At 38.6% G+C, this 19,264-nt stretch overlaps 2 protein-coding genes across 5 annotated transcripts in view; one reads left to right on the top strand and one right to left on the bottom strand.

Moving 5' to 3' along the window:
• nbeal1 (neurobeachin-like 1) overlaps nucleotides 1-10,672 on the top strand; it is a 159,555-nt gene extending 148,883 nt beyond the window's left edge. For 3 of the 4 annotated variants that reach the window (XM_034175831.1, XM_034175848.1, XM_034175839.1), the window contains one exon: nucleotides 6,953-7,438. In XM_034175831.1, coding sequence (XP_034031722.1) covers nucleotides 6,953-7,241 — 289 coding nt within the window. In that variant the 3' untranslated portion in view covers nucleotides 7,242-7,438. Of the gene's footprint in view, nucleotides 1-6,952; nucleotides 7,439-8,042 lie in introns of those variants that run through there. The other variant, XM_034175856.1, reaches the window with a different exon arrangement.
• A 133-nt stretch (nucleotides 10,673-10,805) lies between these two features.
• LOC117515364 (pulmonary surfactant-associated protein D-like) lies at nucleotides 10,806-18,418 on the bottom strand. Its single transcript, XM_034175896.1, has 9 exons — nucleotides 18,346-18,418; nucleotides 18,212-18,249; nucleotides 15,410-15,574; nucleotides 15,227-15,283; nucleotides 14,795-15,050; nucleotides 14,254-14,416; nucleotides 14,006-14,143; nucleotides 13,074-13,185; nucleotides 10,806-10,962 (listed from the first exon to the last, which is right to left on the bottom strand). Exons 2-9 carry the CDS (start codon nucleotides 18,246-18,248, stop codon nucleotides 10,889-10,891), a joined length of 1,002 nt encoding a protein of 333 aa, XP_034031787.1. The 5' UTR covers nucleotide 18,249; nucleotides 18,346-18,418; the 3' UTR covers nucleotides 10,806-10,888.
• Between the last annotated feature and the right edge of the window lie 846 nt (nucleotides 18,419-19,264).

Here is a 19,264-nt window from a genome sequence, read left to right as displayed (position 1 = left end):
TGATGTCCAGCCCAAAAAAAATGCTCAAAAACTGCCTGGCTGCACTAAATCTCACCCAATTTGAACAAAAGTCTATTGATCTCTATGGCCATAAATCTACAAAAAACATTTTTTACCCGCAGACGGCCATCCTAAACAGCCCAATTGGGAAACTGCCCAATCTGGCAACACTGCACATCAGACGGAAAACGACAGTCTTTAGATGCATACCCCCATGCACCGCAACACATTTTTTGCAAAATCTTCGGACATAAATCCGCCAAATACAAGAGGAACATCGTAGTTTTGTTTAAACAAAGTAATATTTATTATAATTTAGTTTGTTGCAAGGATTTTGCAGTTTAAAAAAAGAAAATTACACCATATTCCAACCGTCACAAAGATGTTTACTACAAGTAAAGGGTATATAAACTGCACGTACCTCCCTATCAATTAATAGTAAAAGTTAAACCTCAATAACGGTTTTTTGAGTCGTCACTACCTACTCGCAGTTACAAAGTAGAGAACGAGGCCTGTGGGTAGAGCACCTGTTTGAACTTGGGAGGGCCGGCCCACGCACGTCTAAACGTGCAGCGGCCCACCGGGCAAATGCCCAAAATCACAGATTACCAGTCCGAGTGTGAATCCAGCTGTCAAAAGTGAAGCCAAAATCCTACAGTGATTAGCTGTGCCATCTTCTTCAGCTAACTTAACGTGCATCCGGAAAGTATTCGCTTTACAGCGCTTCACATTTTATGTTACAGCCTTATTTCATAATGAAGTAAATAATTTTTTTTCCCTCAAAATTCTACTCATAACACATCATAATAACAACATGAAAAAAGTTTTTTTTTTTTTTTTTTTTTTTGGCAAATTTATTAAAAATAAAAAACTTAAGAAATCACATGTACATAAGTATTCACGCCCTTTTGCTCAATACTTTGTTAATGCACCTTTGGCAGCAGTTACATCCTCAAGGCTTCTTGAATATGACGCTGCGATCATTGGCAGGTGTTGACCAAATTCCAGGTGACACGCACGAACATCTAACACCGCTCGCATGGCACTTAGAAAAATGTGTGGCCATTCGCACTGTTAACACGACAACAGTCAGCAGACATCTACAGAGGAACAGGCAGATCATATTTGTATTTCCTTCTTGATAAGAGGGATTCAATACGATGCAATGTTTTTATATGGTGTGTGATTTTATTTTTTAAATACGTCCATGTCCTTCCTGATATCAGGCAGTTTCCTGCACTTTTCACAGGCTAGCGACGGTAGCTCAGTGGTAAAGTTTCTGACGCAGCCAGAGCTTTTGGAAAGCGCAGGTTTGAATCCTGTGGATGACATATACTTTTTTTTCACAGCAGCTGCACAATGTGGTTACACATCGCACTGCTGCTCGCACTGCTGCTCGCACATGCATGAAACCATTGCAACATGTATTTTTTTTTTTCTTCACAGCAGCTGCGCGATGTGGTTACACGTTGATCTGCTGCTCGCACTGTGTTCCCACATGCACGAAACCGTAGCAACATTTTTTTTTTTTTTTTTAGCTGCGCTATGTGTAACCACATCCCGCAGCTGCTGGCACTGTGTTCCCGCATGCATGAATCCTCGCACCGGCATTGTGCACGCCTGCCCGTCGGAGCGATGTTTCGTGGTGCGCTCATACACGCTCTACCACTGAGTTGCCCTGAGTTGTACGTATTCGCACGATGTGTGACGGGGCCCTAAAGCAGGTTATTAGGAAGCAGTCTTTCAGAGGATGAAGCAGGAGAGTTAGTCAGATGAGCAGGCAGTGGGTCAGTATCACAGATGCAGTCCAATAGTTCTTACTGTATACTTTAGACATTGAACAAGCTCAGAGGTTGAAATACGTGTGTCATTAGGATAATACTGGAATACTTGCTAAGAACACTAGAAGTTTGAGAGGAATGTGAGAAAGCAGGATAAACCTTGACTATATGGCAGGGTTCAGATGGAATCAAACACCTTTTAAAGCATGCTTATCCATTAATGGCAGAAGTGTGAAAACATAAGAATGAAAATCCAGAAATACGGGCACATGAAAGAACCCTGAATACACAGAACAACAATTAAAAACCATAATTGTGGGGGGAACTAACAAATAGTGGTTGTGGTGAGGGCGAGAGAGAAAACACAAAAAGCACAGACACACAGGAGTGCTGAGAGAATGGAAAACTGAAATAGTTAAGTTCTGTTTTCAGATAAGTAGACTACCCAAGGCATTTTCTGTTAAAAGCAGACAATAGACTGATTCTTATGTATTTTGACCTGCTGAGTTAAAAAAAAAAAAAATTGGTGTTGGCATGCTGTATCTTTACTTTTTCACGTTCTAATTTGCATAAAACAAAACGGCCGCCCATTTGTCATATTTCCTGCCAGTTTACTTGTATTTGCATTAGAAACAGAAATAAAAGTTCTACTCATGTATTTTGACCAGCAAAATTCAGATGTTGTTAGCATGCTGTATCTCCACTCCTTTGCTACCTAATTTGCATAAAACAATATGGCCACCTTGGTTTTCACGTTTTCCCAACGTTTGTTTGTTTTTGCTCAAGGAAGACAATGAAAACTCCTTCATCCCTAATATGCATGAAACAACATGGCTGCCTGCTGTTTTCATACTTTGTAGAAGCGTGTTCTACAAAAGTAGTTGATAACCAATTTTTCCCCATGCCTCTGCTGCACAATCAAGCCTACAAATGCATGTGTTTGTCATTCTTACTTATACTGGCCTGTTGAAAAACATCTCCTGTGGATTTCGAAATCACATTGTCATTATATTCATTCCTTGATGGCATGTGAATGACTCTTGTGTATTTTTTCATCACAAATGCTGAACAATATGATAATACTATGTGAAAACCTATATAATTGGCTCAGTACAGCACAGATAATGTATACAGCTTCAACACCAGAGGGCTACTGCTTTCGACACCAGAGGGCAAGAAGCCAAAATTCATGACCAATCAAAGATGTCATCCAAGCCAATGCCCTGAATGATGATGTGAAACTGTTGCTGCCCTTCCGTGCACTCACTGGAAGTGACTCAACTTCCTACTTAGCTGAACACAGTAAGAAGACAGCTGTGAAAGTATTCAGAGAGCACAAGATGCTCCTAGCAAACCTTGGACAGGAACCACTCACCAGGGACTCCAAGGAAATTGCCGAGAAGTTCATATGTCTTGTGTATAGCACTTCTGATGACACCACTGACAGTACCAGGGTCACTTTATTCAGGAAGGGAGTGAAGCAAGAGCTTTCGCCACCAACAGCTGATGCTGCACAACTTCACATCAAAAGGAGCCATCATCAGGCAGCAACTTGACTGAAAGCACACAAAGCATTTCCTCAGGTTCCCCCAGCAGTTGGCATGGGCTGGGAGTGGAGAAGTGGACAGTTAGTGTCAACTCTGCTCACATTACTCCCATACCAGAGTCTTGCTTGCAACTGGTGAGCTGCGGTTGCACATCTGGCTGTTCCTCTCTTCGCTGCAAATGCAGGAAGTCTGGCATGCTTTGCTGCAGGTCATGCAAATGCATCTCTAGCTGTTGCAATGTGGATGCATCATAGATTGAGTAGGGATAAACCCTTGTGTTTATTATTAGTATGATTATATCGATGTAGAAATTGATATGTATATATTATGTATAATATTGTGAAGTCTTCATATTAGTGTTGGGTTAGGGTTACACTACAGTAGTGTTGTTTTCAATGTTCATGTTAGACTGTTTGTATTATGTATCAGGTAGTTTAATATTCATGTTAGACTGTATTATGTATCAGGTAGTTTAATATTCATGTTAGACTTAAGCAACATTTGTATTATTTATGTAACCACACTATTACTATTAGATAGATAGTATTTGAACAGCTTTACCCACATTGGACCTTTAGAGACATGCATATTTAACCAAGAAATGTGTTTCATTTCAAACTATCATTCTTTTTACTTAATTTTGCTCATTTGCTTGCCTTGGTCAAATCAAAGATGACTTTTTTAGCGGTAACAATACCAGGCAGTCTAAATAAATTTTTTTGCTAATTATGGGGTGAAGGAGTAGGGATACAACTTTCCAACAACAATATTTAAATTCACCGGGTCAAATTACATAGAAATATAAGTTGTATTTTCTCATCCAAAGCAAATAGCGCCACACTTCTGCAGTGGCGGCGACTTTTTTTTCTGCAGCTGCTATGGGGGAGTTTGGCATTTTTTTGGGTGCTTATGGGCTCATGTGTCATGACAGCTCTCTGCCACATTCACGGGCATGCGTACACATAGCCCGTGAATAGCCTCAGGAGAAAAATGCTAAAGGCAGGTAGAGAGAAAATCTTTCACCAACCATTGATGTCTTCATAACAATACAATGCACCTGTTGTGGTTAAGAGCAAAAGCATCACTGATTTGGTCGCTGTCCAGAGGCCGTGTTCTCTGAGGGGTAATTGCCAGGAGTGATACCGGGTCACTGGTTTGTCTGTGACTACTGCTGTTCAGGTAGTTCTTTAGGTGACACAGACTTCACTTATTTCCAGTTTCACTCATGGATATTTGGGCAGCAAAAACTGAACCATTTCAGCAACTTGAAATTACACTCACTGAAGTACGACGTCATCATTGATGCTGTAAAACTCGTCCATGCCTTTGTCTCCTCTAGGCTTGACTACTGTAACTCCCTGCTCTTTGTGATCTCTGGAAAAATCCTTCAAAGACTCCAATACATTCAAAACAGTGCAGCTAGAATTCTGATGAGTGTATGTAAACAGGAGTACATTACACCTATACTTCATAACCTTCACTGGCTCCCCATCACCTACAGAATCCATTTTAAGATTACTCTCATCACCCACCAATGCATCCATGGCAATGCCCCCACATACCTTAAAGATCTCCTCACTCCCCACACATCCTCCTGTTCCTTCTGTGCATACAAGACTAATCTCCTCTGTCCCCCTCGCACCAAGTTTCACACCATTAGAGACAGGGCCTTCTGTTCAGCTGCCCCTCATATTTGGAACTTCTTTCTTGACCATCTGAGGGCTCCACAAACTGTGGAAGCTTTTAAAAAAGCTTCAAGACATATCTATTTAGACAGGCCTATCACAGGTCTCAGTCATTTGAATCTGTTGCATCTTAGTCTTTTTACTCTATTTTATTATTTTATTTTGGTTTTACTCTATTCTGCTGACTGTTTTTAATCTTAAGATTTATGTTTTTATTCTCTTATTTATCCTTGGTTTATTTTTTTTTTTTTTCTTGTAGCACTTTGAGATTTTTATTCATGAAAGGTGCATTATAAAAGAAATTTATCATTATTATTATCATAACATTGCTGAACGTGATGTCATTGAACGTCACTTTACACTCATTTTCTGTAAAACAATCAGTTCTGTTGATGAATATTTTCTTTTATGAGTGGAATATTTATCTAATCACAGAAATCTGAAAATGCCAGAGCTGTCTTACTGTGGAAAACTGAAAGGATGATGTCATTGTCCTGCCTCGGTATCATGTTATTAACAGTGTAATTTAGCAGTCTAATTTAGCATATTATCTTTTTTGGTCTTCTTGATGGTGGAACAAAGTGCGGGTGTTCTCCAGCTCGGTTTGAGAAACTCACCCAGAGCAAACATACACTGACGGACTTTAAAAACTCTTAAAAAAGAAGAAAAGAAAAAAAAACCTTAATGAGTAACTTCCATCTTAACGAATTAACACATTTCCAGACGTCGTCTTCCAAATGTGCAGAACAGTTTTTATCTGTGATGATGAATTCTGGCAACAGGACAGATTAAAAAGACTTTATTTAATATGTGTACCGCCTCGTAAAGTTTTATTGTCCGTTGCTGTGTTAATTAGCATCATGTCTTCTCCCTCTTTTTTTGTAGAAGTGTTGCAGCACTTCATACAGGTCTGGCATATGTACTACAGCATTTTCACATGGTTTCACTGGACCTGTGAGAACGGAGATATTTCTTGAATGGAACACTTTTTGAAAATGACAAAGAAAAAGATTGTATAGCAGATGTTCCGTTTCAGTGTAGACAAGGCCTTAAAAACATGGGATAAAATGAAATTAAAATAATAAATGAGGAACTATTTTCTTGGGGGTACTATGACAAATCCAGGGGAAGCTCTAGCGCCCCCTGGCGCCATCCATGCACTTCTGACAAATTTAATGAAGCGGGTTACAATTTTGGTTTATGCAAATTAAGGGTGAAGGAGTAAAGCTACAGCTTGCCAACAACAATAATTGAACTCAGCATGTTAAAATACATAGACATAGAAGTTTTATTTTCTCTTCTAATGCAAAGACAAGCAGACTTTTGAAAAGCTTCATGAAATAAGCTGCCATTTTGTTTTATGCAAATTAGGGGTGACGTGGTAAAGATACAGCTTGCGAACAACCATATTTGAATTCAGCAAATCAAAATACATATAAAAGGATGTTTAGTTTCCTTTTATAGTACATATACAACCAAAATTGTGGAAATTTTGATGTAATTGTGGCCATTTTGCTTTATGCAAACTAGGGAGTGAAGGGGTAAAGATACGGCATGCCACCACCAATTTTTGAACTCGGCAGATCAAAATGCATAGGAATCAGTCTGTTGTCTGCTTTTAACAGAAAATGCCTTGGGCACTTATACAACTTCTTTTCTGAAAATGGAACCTTTACTAAACCCACAGAGAAACTATGCCGTGGGAGATGAAAGGATAAAGAGAAACCGATAGATTGCTCTGTAGGGAAAAACACAGTAACCATGGAAACCAGCTGAAAGTAACATAATACGGAGGAAGAACGAAATGGACAATCAAATAAACTGTCACATCTCACAGTGTGATGTACTGTACAACCTATCGGTTGGTAGAGATGGGCCAAAATAAGCAGAGCTTCATGAGAAATTGTTGATAATCCCACTGACTCTTTGTTCTTTGTAGTCTGTCTCTGTGTGCTGAGCCCATGGCCATGCGGGTGCCGGTGCGGTGCATCTCAGTCACCAAGGAACAGAGTCACATCCTGGTCGGACTGGAGGATGGCAAGCTGATCATCATAGGCGTGGGCAAGCCTGCGGAGGTAAAGAACTCACTGAGGAACTACATCGCTCAGAGCCTGGAGGGGTCGCCGCTCATGGCCTCCCCCCTGCTGGCTCCACTTCGAGCTCAGTCGCCCACACGCCTGCTGCATCAGCGCGAACAGCTGATGTTCAGCACCTCTTCCAGTCCCTAGTAACCCCAGCACATTTTGCTCTAGTCCCGTCTTTCATTCCCACTGCTATAGAGCCGTAAACACACTCACAGTCTCTCTCTCTCTCTCACACGACCCTTTTGACCTAGAATCACCTCTCCTCAGGAATGGTTGTCTCTCTTAACAAACCACCAGAAGTCCACACTAACATCTGAACCATGCAACTGTGAAATGTGGTTTGTTTTGTTTTGTTAAAAAAAAAAAAGAAATGGGGAAAAGAGTATTTTGTTTGGTTTTTTTTCTCCCCCAAAATAATTTTGGTATTTGTGCAATATTTTACGTGGTTAGTTTATTGAACTGGGATAAACGTGCTCTTTACCTAAAGTGTCGTTATTTTACATATTTGTGCATTTTGAACTCAATTATGCAGTAAAACAAATGTACCGCTGAATAACACTCCTGCTAACCCAAGCCATAGTAACAGTGTAGCTACAGCGTAATAATGAAACTTAATATATTTGCACAAAATGTGATGGTCGTTGGTGGTAGATCATAGTTTGCTTATGCACGGGATTTAAACAAACTGCCCCCCCCAAGTGAATGCTTGAAATCATCACACCTTCCTGCTTTGCTTTTCATCTTTCCGAACTGAATCGCACCAAAGTCGATCAAGCTTTAATTTTTGCCGCTTGTCTGACTGCACAAGTCAACCAAGCTGCTGCAATTAACCACTCAGTTGCTCATGAATCATGCCCCTCCTCCTTTTGTCCTTTTTATTTCCTTTGACTTCACGCTTTTCTTTCCCCACTCTCCCCTCCTCTGTCCCATTTCCTCCTCCTCTTCCTACGCTATTCTCAGATCACACGGAAGCTGTGGGGTTCCGGCAAAAGGCTGAGCCAGATCTCCTCGCGGGACTCCATGTACAGCACGCAGCACGACTACAACTGACCTCCCCCTCCCCCAGCCCCTACTTTTCACAGCTGTCCATTTCTGTCACTCATCCCCATCTTGGCTCAAACATGTTGTCTCAGACTGTTTTCAAGAGCTCAGTTTCTCCAGAAGCATCCAGTGTAGAGGGTCGCAAAAGCTGCGTCTGTGTCCATTTGGTGGTTGTGTTTTAGTGCCGCTGCTTTGGACTGATCATGCATCAGCGCTGGGGATCATATCCCAAGGTGGCATCCAGAGTGTGGAATCATGACTCTTCCTTTCATCTTTCAGCAAGTCATTATTTTATTTTTTTGCATAAGGCCACATGGTTTCCTGAGCAGCAAACATGGTGCACATTTTCAGCTTTCTAAACTCTTGATGCCTCAGATGCCAGCATGCATCCTAGTGTTGTTGAAATATGTTTCCAAGGCCTTCCCCCCCCCCCCTCTCTTAACTTGCCTTCAAAGCAGACAGGCGGGCCTGTGCTCTGTTGGTCCAAAAAAAAAAAAAGAAAAAAACATTTCATGGTGCCTCCAAGCTGCCACACAGCAGCCTTATGCAGTACATGGTGCCATCACTGAAAAGACCAAACTTGGTTTTTCTTACATGTCTCATCGATATGTTAGATTTCGCATAGTTTTGTTTTGTTGAATTTTTTTTTTCTTCAAACTGATGCATGTATCCACAGACAATACATTTGTTTTGTTTTGTTTTTTTGTTTTTTGCTATTGGTCCAGTTTGAGATTAACCAGCCACCAGGGACGTTGAAAAAAATCTGGGGGTTTCAGCGCTGACTTGTCATGTAAAGCTAATTTTTTAAAAATTGTTCACTACTCAAAAAACACTACAAGAAACCTTTATCACACTAGTGCAGAGGTGAAGTCGGGTCATTGGCAGCAGTGTGAGGTAACACTCGTCTCTCCGTGCTTCATTGAATGTTTCAAATTACTTGAATCTGTTATTTATAAGTAGCTGTTTTTGTCACGTTTTCTATCTAGTGCATAAGCGACAAATTGTGAGTTTGGTGTTTTTGAATTGTTTGACTGTTCCAGCTCCCGGCAGAAGAAGCAGAAAGGAAATTTCCACAAGGGCTTTTTGAGGTGTCAGAGTTAAAAGCAATACCGCTCTTCTCCTCGGGTGCCGGTCTGTGCTTTCTACCCTTTTTTCTCTCTCCCTAGTATGTTTCCATGCCAACCTGCTATCGCTAGTCTTCCTTTAGCTTAAAGGGGTTATATTGTACAAAATTTAAATGTCAAATATCCTCAAAGTCTCTCAGTGCCATGAGTATATTTGTCAACAAAATTTGGTTTGGAAGTTTTAGAGGTGACACACCTCTACATTGTGTCAGAGAGAAGTAACAATACCTCCTTGGCTGAACGAACAGTTCCTTTCCAGTTCAAACAACAGGTACAGAAACAAGTCATTTTTTAGAGACTTAAAAATTGGACTGTTTCGGAAGCATCGCCTCAGTGTTTCTGGGGTTTTTCTGCTCAGCTACAGATGTGTTTTTAAGACACCTGGTGACTGTTGTTAGCATGTTGAAAATATGTGTAATATGACCCCTTTAATCAGGCCAGTAAATGCGCCTCGTCCACCCTCTCTTCCCTTCCCTCAGACTGCCTTCAGCTCTCGTCATTGCCTCAGACATTTGTCCTGTCATTTGTTTTAAACTCCTTCGCCTTCCTGGTCATTGTGAAGCGACTGATGTCAGATTTTCTTGACAAGGCATTGAGTCACAAAAACACCGCACACTGAATCTTCTGTGGAATAAACTTTGTGCAATTCATTGTGTGGGTGTGCATGTGCGTCTGTGTCATTGTTTATTTTAATAGTCTTCCCCTGTCATAATATTTGTTTATAGTGTGTTTCTGATTCTGTGATCCAAAGTAGCCCTGTTTTGCCTCAATCATATAACAGGGTTCCTCCATTGGTTTAGTTTTTTTTTTTTTTTTGCTTTTGTACATAGTTTTTATTAAAGTGTCACTACAGCTTTGAGTGCAGAGACCAATTTCTGTTTTTGAGTTTTGTGAAAGATGTGTAATGTCATTTCTTCTTCTCAATTTACCATTCTAAAGTACGACCACTGTTAAAACGTTTTAAACAGACTTCCACAACTACAGCGAACATAGTGCCTTTATCTCAGTGTGGTGTTAAAATACAATGAACCTTTCTGTCATAACTGAACTTTAATTGTCCCAGAACATTAATTCAATGAAAGCTGCATTCCAGTAGATAAAACTACACAGTTTAGGTAAGAACCAAGTGCATAGGATCTCTCCCCAAAAAAATCATTACTGACCAGTACTATTTTGTGTCTTAGAAAGATTTTCTGTGACTGTCACCAAAAGGATGTGTGTATATTTGTGATTATTTATGAATACAGTATATACTGTAATGTACAGCATGGTTTTTATTTCAGTGTATGTGAAATGTACTTTTTGCACTTTCCAGGTACTAAATTGCAACAAATTGTTTTGCTCTTTAATCTGTACGAACTGCTTTGTTATACACAAGTGGGAAATGGTCAATAAAGTCTAAATTTAATATATTATGAGTATTTATTGGTTGTCAAGAGTTTTATCTGAAAAATATGACCACACAGGTATGAAATGCACAGAGATGACGTGCCAAGTTTTATTTAAGCGTGCATACGCAAACAGATTGTTGTGGTGGTTATGGTGTATACAGAATTACTGCATCTCCACACTTATCGAAGAATCGGCACAATCACAACGGCATCCTGCTCAGTTGTCTCTTTGTTTTTATGCAGCAATTGGGTATGAGCAAATGGACGCTCTCTTCAGTTCACAGTCAGCAGTCGTCCACCAGCTCTGATCTACAAAAAGCAAGTAGGAACATATTTGTGAAAGACATTTCATACTAGGGACACATTTGACATTTTGTAGCATCATTTAGTTTAATATTGAATGAATGAATGGATTTATTCGGCACACACACAAATCTGAAAGAACCGAAACATACCAATAATATGAATGTTATATAAACAAGCCTGAATCCGAAAGGGTGTGGGCAGAAGCAAAGCTTATCAACGCCCACCCCTGCTAGTATGAGTCCAACAATTATAACAGTCATAACAACATATACACAAATTCACAACACACTACATATCAACACAGACATACACTTCAATATTCAATTACATTTCAATTCATGTATAAGTATGTTATGTATAAAGCGCCAAATCACAACAAACTTGGCCCAAGTCACTCCATATTAACCCTGCTGATAATCACATCCTAATTCTTAGTCATACTTGTTTTGACACTGGAATCAAGATTGTTGAATTTCCTCGAAATCATGTATCTTTTTTGGTTAAATCAATAAATTCAAACCAGATTTGACAATATTAAAAACAACTTGCAGTACATTGACATAAATTTATTTTAGTTTAAAAGACAGAAAATTGTGAGGAAGGCCACTTGTAACCAGGCTGACTTGGAAAAGATTTTTTTTTTTTTCTTTTCGAATTACGTCACAGTGCCGTTGGTGGCACAGGGCAAAGATAACTTAATACAAGTTACTTTATTAGTATCTTATCTCCTCACTGTTTTACAGTTTTGGTTATCTGAGCTGTGATCTAACCTGGCAATGTAACAAGCTGATTGAGCTGATTTCATAATGTCTTATAAAATACAGTTACATAACAGAAATGTGACTAAGGCAATAAAAATGTTTATGTAGGCTGATAAGTACAGTAGTTATCAAAGTACTTCAGCTCTGCTGTTAGATATATTTCTTAGTGTTAATAAATATTATTAGGGGACTGACAATTTACACCTTTAGCGTTGGTTAGACGCATTTTCAGTTACTTGTACATTCACATGAACTTGTTAGCAGTTAGCTTTTAAATAGCTTTATTCTTGGATTTGTGTGTGTGCGGTTTTGCTAGCTTGCATACAGCTGGGTTTTTTATTCACTTGGTTTTAGATTATTTTAGCTTTATGTTCACTTAGCATTAAAATACCTTCAAGTATTATTTTTGATATTCAAATAGTTTTTTATGTTTTGCTAGCTTTATATTCACTTTAATTCAGTTAGCACTACAGTTTTCTCTTTGCCTTATATTTGCTCAGTTTCATTCAAATATCTACACAAATATTCAATTTGTTTTATATTCACATAGTTTTTTATGTTTTATAGTGTTATATTCACTTAGATTTAGATTCAACGTTATATGCAGCCACTTTAGCTTTAAGTTCAGTTAGCTTTCAAACAGGTTTTGACATGCTGTCTATTAACTTCATATTCAAATAGTTTTTATATTTTGTTCAATTTAATTCAGTTGACGTTATATCAGTTAGGCCTGAAAATCCACGTACCTTTATATTCAATTAGTTTGAGTTACAGTTAGCTTATTCTTGGGGTTTTTTTATGTTCACTTTGCTTTCAAATAACTTTTAAATATATCTTTATGTTATCTTTATATTCACTTAGATTTAGATGCAGTAGATTTTACTTTTGTTTAGTTTCAGGTTATTCACTGTTTTTGTCATGTTTATATTTTGTTGGTTTGGCTCTATTAATGCTCACTTCCTTTCTGAGAGTAGTCTGTATGTTTTCTTTGAGTCTGTGTAGATTTCCTCCCACCATCAACTTGCTAGAAAAGCGTTGACTATGTTTTAAGATAAACTGTCATCCCTGTGGGGATAAAGCATGTGATCTAACCTAGTAGCAAGAGAGTTTTTTTTTTAGTTTTTTTTTTTGCAAATGTCTCACGGTTTTACACTGGCATTCAGTGTGAATGCTTAGACACAAATTGTAAATATTGTGCATAACTCTTCTATCAATTTTATTATTTCAACAAATTATACACAAGCCATCTGGATAATTTCACCCCTTTTTTTCAATGAGAAGCTTCTGATATTCTGCCTTTGATACTAAGATGTTCAAGGAAATGTTTATTTAACCATTACTCCCAGCTCTTACCTTCCCTGAACATCTCCACACAGGTGGGTTTGTTAGCGTGAATGTTTGGGTGTCCCGGCATCCAGTCATCGTAGTTCCACTCTGACCCGTCTACCCATGATGCTTTCTGGTTCTGAAAGGTAGACACATATTGCTTACCATATTTTTATGATTAAACTGTACATTTCACTGGCTAGATTAAGCAGACTTTCTCTCTTTTTTATGTTTTTCTGGTCCCATCTATGGACAGTGAAATAATACACATATGTTTTAAGGCAAGGGTCAAAGGTTACTATTTTCCCAAGGTAAGAATAAAGCTATCTGTCTTGTTGATAACATATCTAATGGCTGTCTCCTTGGCCTCTATTCAGTGTCACAGTGCACGACCAGACTGCTTCAGTCACAACAAGTGCACGAATGGAGATATGTGTGTGTGTTTGTTTATTTTTAACTGCAAGATATGACATGTTAATATCAGTTTTTTTCTAAAAAAAGAAATAAAATAAGGATAATTAGCCTTAACTAGAATAGATCTGTTAAATTTAGGAAAGGATGTGGCCAAAAGAGCAAAGCAAGGAATTTTTTTTTATGTGAGTTAAGATGTTAAAAGAAACGCTTTATGTCACGGTGACGTCTAATGACAGAAACTGTAACATTCAGGGTAAAGTTGCAACATTGTGTGGATCCATAAATTTATACTTTTTTTAAACATTATTAGTAGAGTTATGTACTCCTCAGAGTACTTAGCTCTGTATTGTAACTACTGTGTCTTTCTGTGGAGTTGCAGCTAGAACACTATTAGCACTAGCGCACTAGAGCACTAGCGGTGCTCCTCAAGTCGCTTATCATCATTCACTGCTGCTCTTTTTCTCTAGTGCATATTTTCAGAAGAGACTTTGGTTTCCCTTCACCATCAAGATGCGGACATGGGTTTGACACACTGAAGAACTTGCCTTGACCATGCCTCCCAGCCAGGTCAGCACAGGATTGTTCTCTCCACCACCAGTCACCATGGAAACCAGGCGGGAAAGTAGATCGCCACTTGTTACAGATGCAAGCTGAGCATTAGGGGCAACACCTCTGCAGGAAGACTGGAGACAAACACCCACAGAGAAAGAACACAGAGATGTGGCTCAATTTGAGACCTTTCAAATGCAGAACTGCACTGTTTATGTAACTTACGATAAGGAAATTGTCTAACCTGTGCATCGTGGAAGTTCAGAGGAGCAGGGTTGAACTCGTAGCAATTACCATTGATGATTTCCCCCTTACATGCCATACTCCCTATTTGGAATTTGGAGGTTGAGGGTTCTGTTCCCTGTCTAAAGCCTTCAGGAATAGTAAGAACAGGTTCGGTACCCTGCCTGAAACCATCCGGGATCCGGCGGGAGGGTTCAGTTCCCTGCCTAAAACCATCTGGGATCTGGTGGGAGGGTTCAGTTCCCTGCCTAAAACCATCTGGGATACGATGTGAGGGTTCAGTTCCCTGCCTAAAACCATCTGGGATACGATGAGAGGGTTCAGTTCCCTGCCTAAAACCATCTGGGATCTGGCAGGAGGGTTCAGTTCCCTGCCTAAAACCATCTGGGATATGACGAGAAGGTTCAGTTCCCTGCTTAAAACCATCTGGGATACGGTGAGAAGGTTCAGCGCCCTGCTTAAAACCATCTGGGATACGGTGAGAAGGTTCAGCGCCCTGCTTAAAACCATCTGGGATACGGTGAGAAGGTTCAGTTCCCTGCCTAAAACCATCTGGGATACGGTGAGAAGGTTCAGTGCCCTGCTTAAAACCATCTGGGATACGGTGAGAAGGTTCAGTTCCCTGCCTAAAACCATCTGGGATACGGTGAGAAGGTTCAGTTCCCTGCCTAAAACCATCTGGGATACGGTGAGAAGGTTCAGTGCCCTGATTAAAACCGCTTGCCAGATGAGAAGAAGCATATTCCTCCACCCTGACCCACCCGCCACCATTCTTCTGGAGTGGAACTTCAACATGGACTGTGGGACAGAGGATATTTAGTTTACAATGGGTGTTGTAAGTATACTTGTAATGTTTTCTTTTATTTGTGTGTGTGTGTGTGTGTGTGTGTGTGTGTGTGTGTGTGTGTGTGTGTGTGTGTGTGTGTGTGTGTGTGTGTGTGTGTGTGTGTGTGTGTGTGTGTGTGTGCGCTCACCCTCATCTTTCAACCAGTGTCTTCTCTCCATTTCTCCAAATCCCTTTCCAGTTAAGGCTAGAGGGGGAAAAAAGCACAGCAACATTGGATATAATGAAAATATGAGGCATTGGAAGAGAATGGTTTAAACAGTGGGGTCTTGATGAAGTATGTCGTACAGTACAGCAGTGCAACTCTACAGACCTCGTGTGTCTCGTTCACTCATGTGTTCCTGCCCCAGGCTGGCATCGAGGTCAACTGGGAGCTTCCCGAAGGGCTCAGTTCCTTGCTGGAAGCCATCAGCAATCTGGTTTGCAAGAGGTATTTTTTGCAAACGTCTCAGAGATGCAATTGGGATGGCATTGAGGCCTGTAAGGGGCATTGTTTAGATGGTTAGGGTACAAACAAGCTGACATGTTGCACTTGGCTGGTGCTGGAGTTCAACTGATGGGAAGCTAAGGTTGTCCAAACACAGTTTCTACTGTACAACTCTCAGGCTAGAAGATTAAATGGCTGGTATTCCCAGTTCACTGACAGCTGAGTGACTGTTGGGTTGTTTTATTTAATCATTAGCTATGGTGCCAGAAAAATATGCTGGTCAGCTATTCTGCCTAATAAATCAATGATGGACAAAGTTCAGTTTCCCTACAACAATTAGAGAGCAACTGCAGCCATGCCATTATGATATTTGTTGCCAAGACAACAAACTACAATAAATTATTATGACCCAAAGCCATTGCAACAGAATGAGTACATAATAAACTCCATCAGCACAAATACTTGGTAGAAAAGGTTTCTTGCATTAATTTGATCGATATCAAATACGTTTTTAAAACAGGTGATCTCATTTAGAAACAGCAGGTTGTTTTGAGAAAATTGTTTGAGAAAGTGTGTTTTTATCTCCACGTCATATTTCAGGATCAGTTCTGAATGATGAATTATAATAACCTCCACCAACAATGTTTGAGGAGGTTATGTTTTTGCCCCTGTTTGTTCATTTGTTTGTTTGTTTGTTTGTGAACAGCCTGGACCCACGATTTTCCATATATCATTATAACATTTTTACTGAAGATTCATATCCTGATAGGCAAGAACTGATTCAATTTTCTAGGTCAAAGGTCAAAGTCAGGAAGAATCCCTACAGTTTTCTTTAACATTGAATGCAGGTTTAAAAATTCATAACTCAGTCAAAAAAGATTAGATTTCTTTCATATCTGAAAGCATTATGTAGGAATGTATCCTTTATTGACTGACAAAGTTTGATCTGGATCTGGTCCAGATTATAGATTTTGTGGCCATTTAAATTTAACATTGAAAACCCCATTTAATGTATATTTTGCATTATATCTTAATCAAATGTGTCCCAACCACGCTCATATTTAACAGTAAGACTGGCACTCACTATCGCCTGACAAAGTTTGATCTGGATCTGATCCGGATTGTGGATTTTGTGGACTTTAATATTGAAATGCCCATTTGGTGTACATTTTACATTATATCTCAGTCAAAAGTGCCGCAGTTGCTCTCATTTTTCTGTTATGGATTTACCTACACCAGCAATTGGATGGAGGTTCCAGTTTTATGCCTATTTGTCTGTCTTCCAGTTATCAGTCAGAAACCAAGTGCCAAAAAGCAATGACAATTTTTGCATATCAAAGATTATTGATGTTCTGTAAAAATTTTCTGATTCCATCTGAAATTCAGAATTTGATAAAGTTGGGAAAAAACAAAACCTGACAACACCACAAAAAACTTAGACTTAAGTGCATAAACTAAATACATACTCCTGACATTTGATCACATCTAATTTAGCTCATGAAAAGTCACTTCTAACAGGACTTTGACCTTTAAAATGTTTTTTTCCAAGATAAAATCTTGTGGAATTGAAAATGACTGTTGCTGGACGTTTGCGCTCTACGAGCACGGTGCTTGAGTATTTTAGTGGGATCGATTTTGACTTAATTGAACAACAGATTGAATTAACAGTAAAAGTGGGATAACATGTAGGGGCACAGCTAAAATTATATTTTGTGGTTGGGAGTCCCATTGTCCTCTGGTCCAATAGATGTCATAATCAGAATTTGGACTGTTTAACAAACATAAATATTGTTTGCAAGTGATTCAATCATTCAGGGTTTTGAGTGTTTCAGAACAATGAAACAGTTTCGTTGTTTAATCTAGGTTTTTTTTTTTTTTAGCATTTTGAAATAATGAATATTATTATTTTAATCAGGGAGCCTCCACTGTCCACTAAATGTCATTACTGGAGTGTTTTGAGCATGTTCAAAATATTAATTTTCTAAAGCAACTGATTTATTTAACATTGTGAAGCTAAATTAATTTCTGAAGCAGTTTTCATTTGTGGTTTGACTGGGTTGAAAAACTGAATTATTCACTAAAGCAATGGTTAATTTATTATAATTTTAATATAGTCATTCTCTAAAGCAGTTGTTTCTCTCCAGTATATTTATTTTTACCATTTTAAACCTTGTGAAACAGTGAATATTTTTTTGAAGATGTTTCATTTAATGTTTGAGCATGTAAAGATAATGAACTTTCTGAATCTGTTTTAATTTAGTTTTTAGTGTTTTGTGTGTGTGTGCGTGTTTTGAAACACAGAATTGTCTGAATCAAATATATCATTCATTCATAACATGCATTCATAACAAAGAATCATTTTCTGAAGCAAAAGCTTTGTTGAGTTTTTTCAGTATGATCAAAAAGTAAATCATTTTCTGAAGCATCTTGTTCAAAGTGCCAAAAGGACAAATTTGAATATAAATGTGTGGAAATGTGCAGAATATTGTGGGGGTTTAAACCAAAAATCTTAAAACAGGAATGCTGTTTTTTATCATAAGACTATTAAATCATGTACTTATTGACCTTCTCCAAAGTGTTCATGTTCAAGGCTTGTTGTTTGAAGAGCAGTGAACAGATTGATTGATTAATTGATTGATTGATTGATCAATGCACTTAAAGGATGTGATGGAGTTAGACGGAGCTTACCTGACAGTGTCAGGAACAGCAGCATGAGCTTCAGCATTCTGTGAAAAACAGAATAAATATAAGAATATTACTATTTAATCTCACATAGAAAGTTTTACAGTGGCTGTAATGGTGGAAAGTTGTGTGTTACTCACCCGAGACAGCTGCGTCTGGTGTCACGACCACAGAGCAACTCAGACAGGAAACACCACAAATAAATACGTTGACATCTTGATCATAAACCTGCAACCTGCCAATAACATTTCAGAATTTTTAATTACATTATTGATTAATTTGCTCCACAGCCACACTTCAGTGATTTCCAACTATTGGTGAACTTTGCCCTCAAATCACTCAGCTGATAACAGTCAGAACACAATGTTGCTATGTGACCTAAACAAAACCACAAAACCAAAATGGTCAAGTTAAACATTCCATTACAGGTATGTTTTCCAATGACTTGAACCATGAAGAATATATATATATATATATATATATATATATATATATATATATATATATATATATATATACTGACTAGTGTGAGCCAGTAGGGACTTCTTGTACCAGAGAAATGTATAAGAAAAGGTGGGATAAAAGTAAGAAAACTGTGACATGACTTCATATTAGTTTTCAATAGTAACCATATGTGTATTTTCAATCAGTTACTTAAAACAGCCATTTTATATGCGTTTGACCTCATGGTCAAAGGACGTGTGGCATCATAACGGTGCTGATTAGTGTTTAACAGTAGCCACAGGTGTATATTCAACCAATTTATCAGAATAGCTACTTTGTATAAGTTTGATTTTTTTAAGGTCAAAGGTCCTGTAGCCAATAGAAAGGTGATACATGACATCATATGAGTGTTTAATAGTGTGTTTATCATTAACCATAGGTGTATCGTTAACCAACTTTTTATTTTTTGAGGAATGGCTAGTCTATGTGAGTCTGACCTTTCAAGGTCAAAGGGCAGATGACCAATGGAAAGGTGTTTAATAACACCACTAATTTGTTTTTATTACTGAATAGCAACCTTCAGTGCATTTTTATCCAATCCCCTGAAGTAGCAAT

The sequence above is a fragment of the Thalassophryne amazonica genome, chromosome 1 (genome assembly GCF_902500255.1).
Source record: "Thalassophryne amazonica chromosome 1, fThaAma1.1, whole genome shotgun sequence".
NCBI lineage: Eukaryota > Metazoa > Chordata > Actinopteri > Batrachoidiformes > Batrachoididae > Thalassophryne > Thalassophryne amazonica.
The sequence above is the reverse complement of the archived record's forward strand: the minus strand, read 5'-3'. Positions and strand labels throughout refer to the sequence as shown.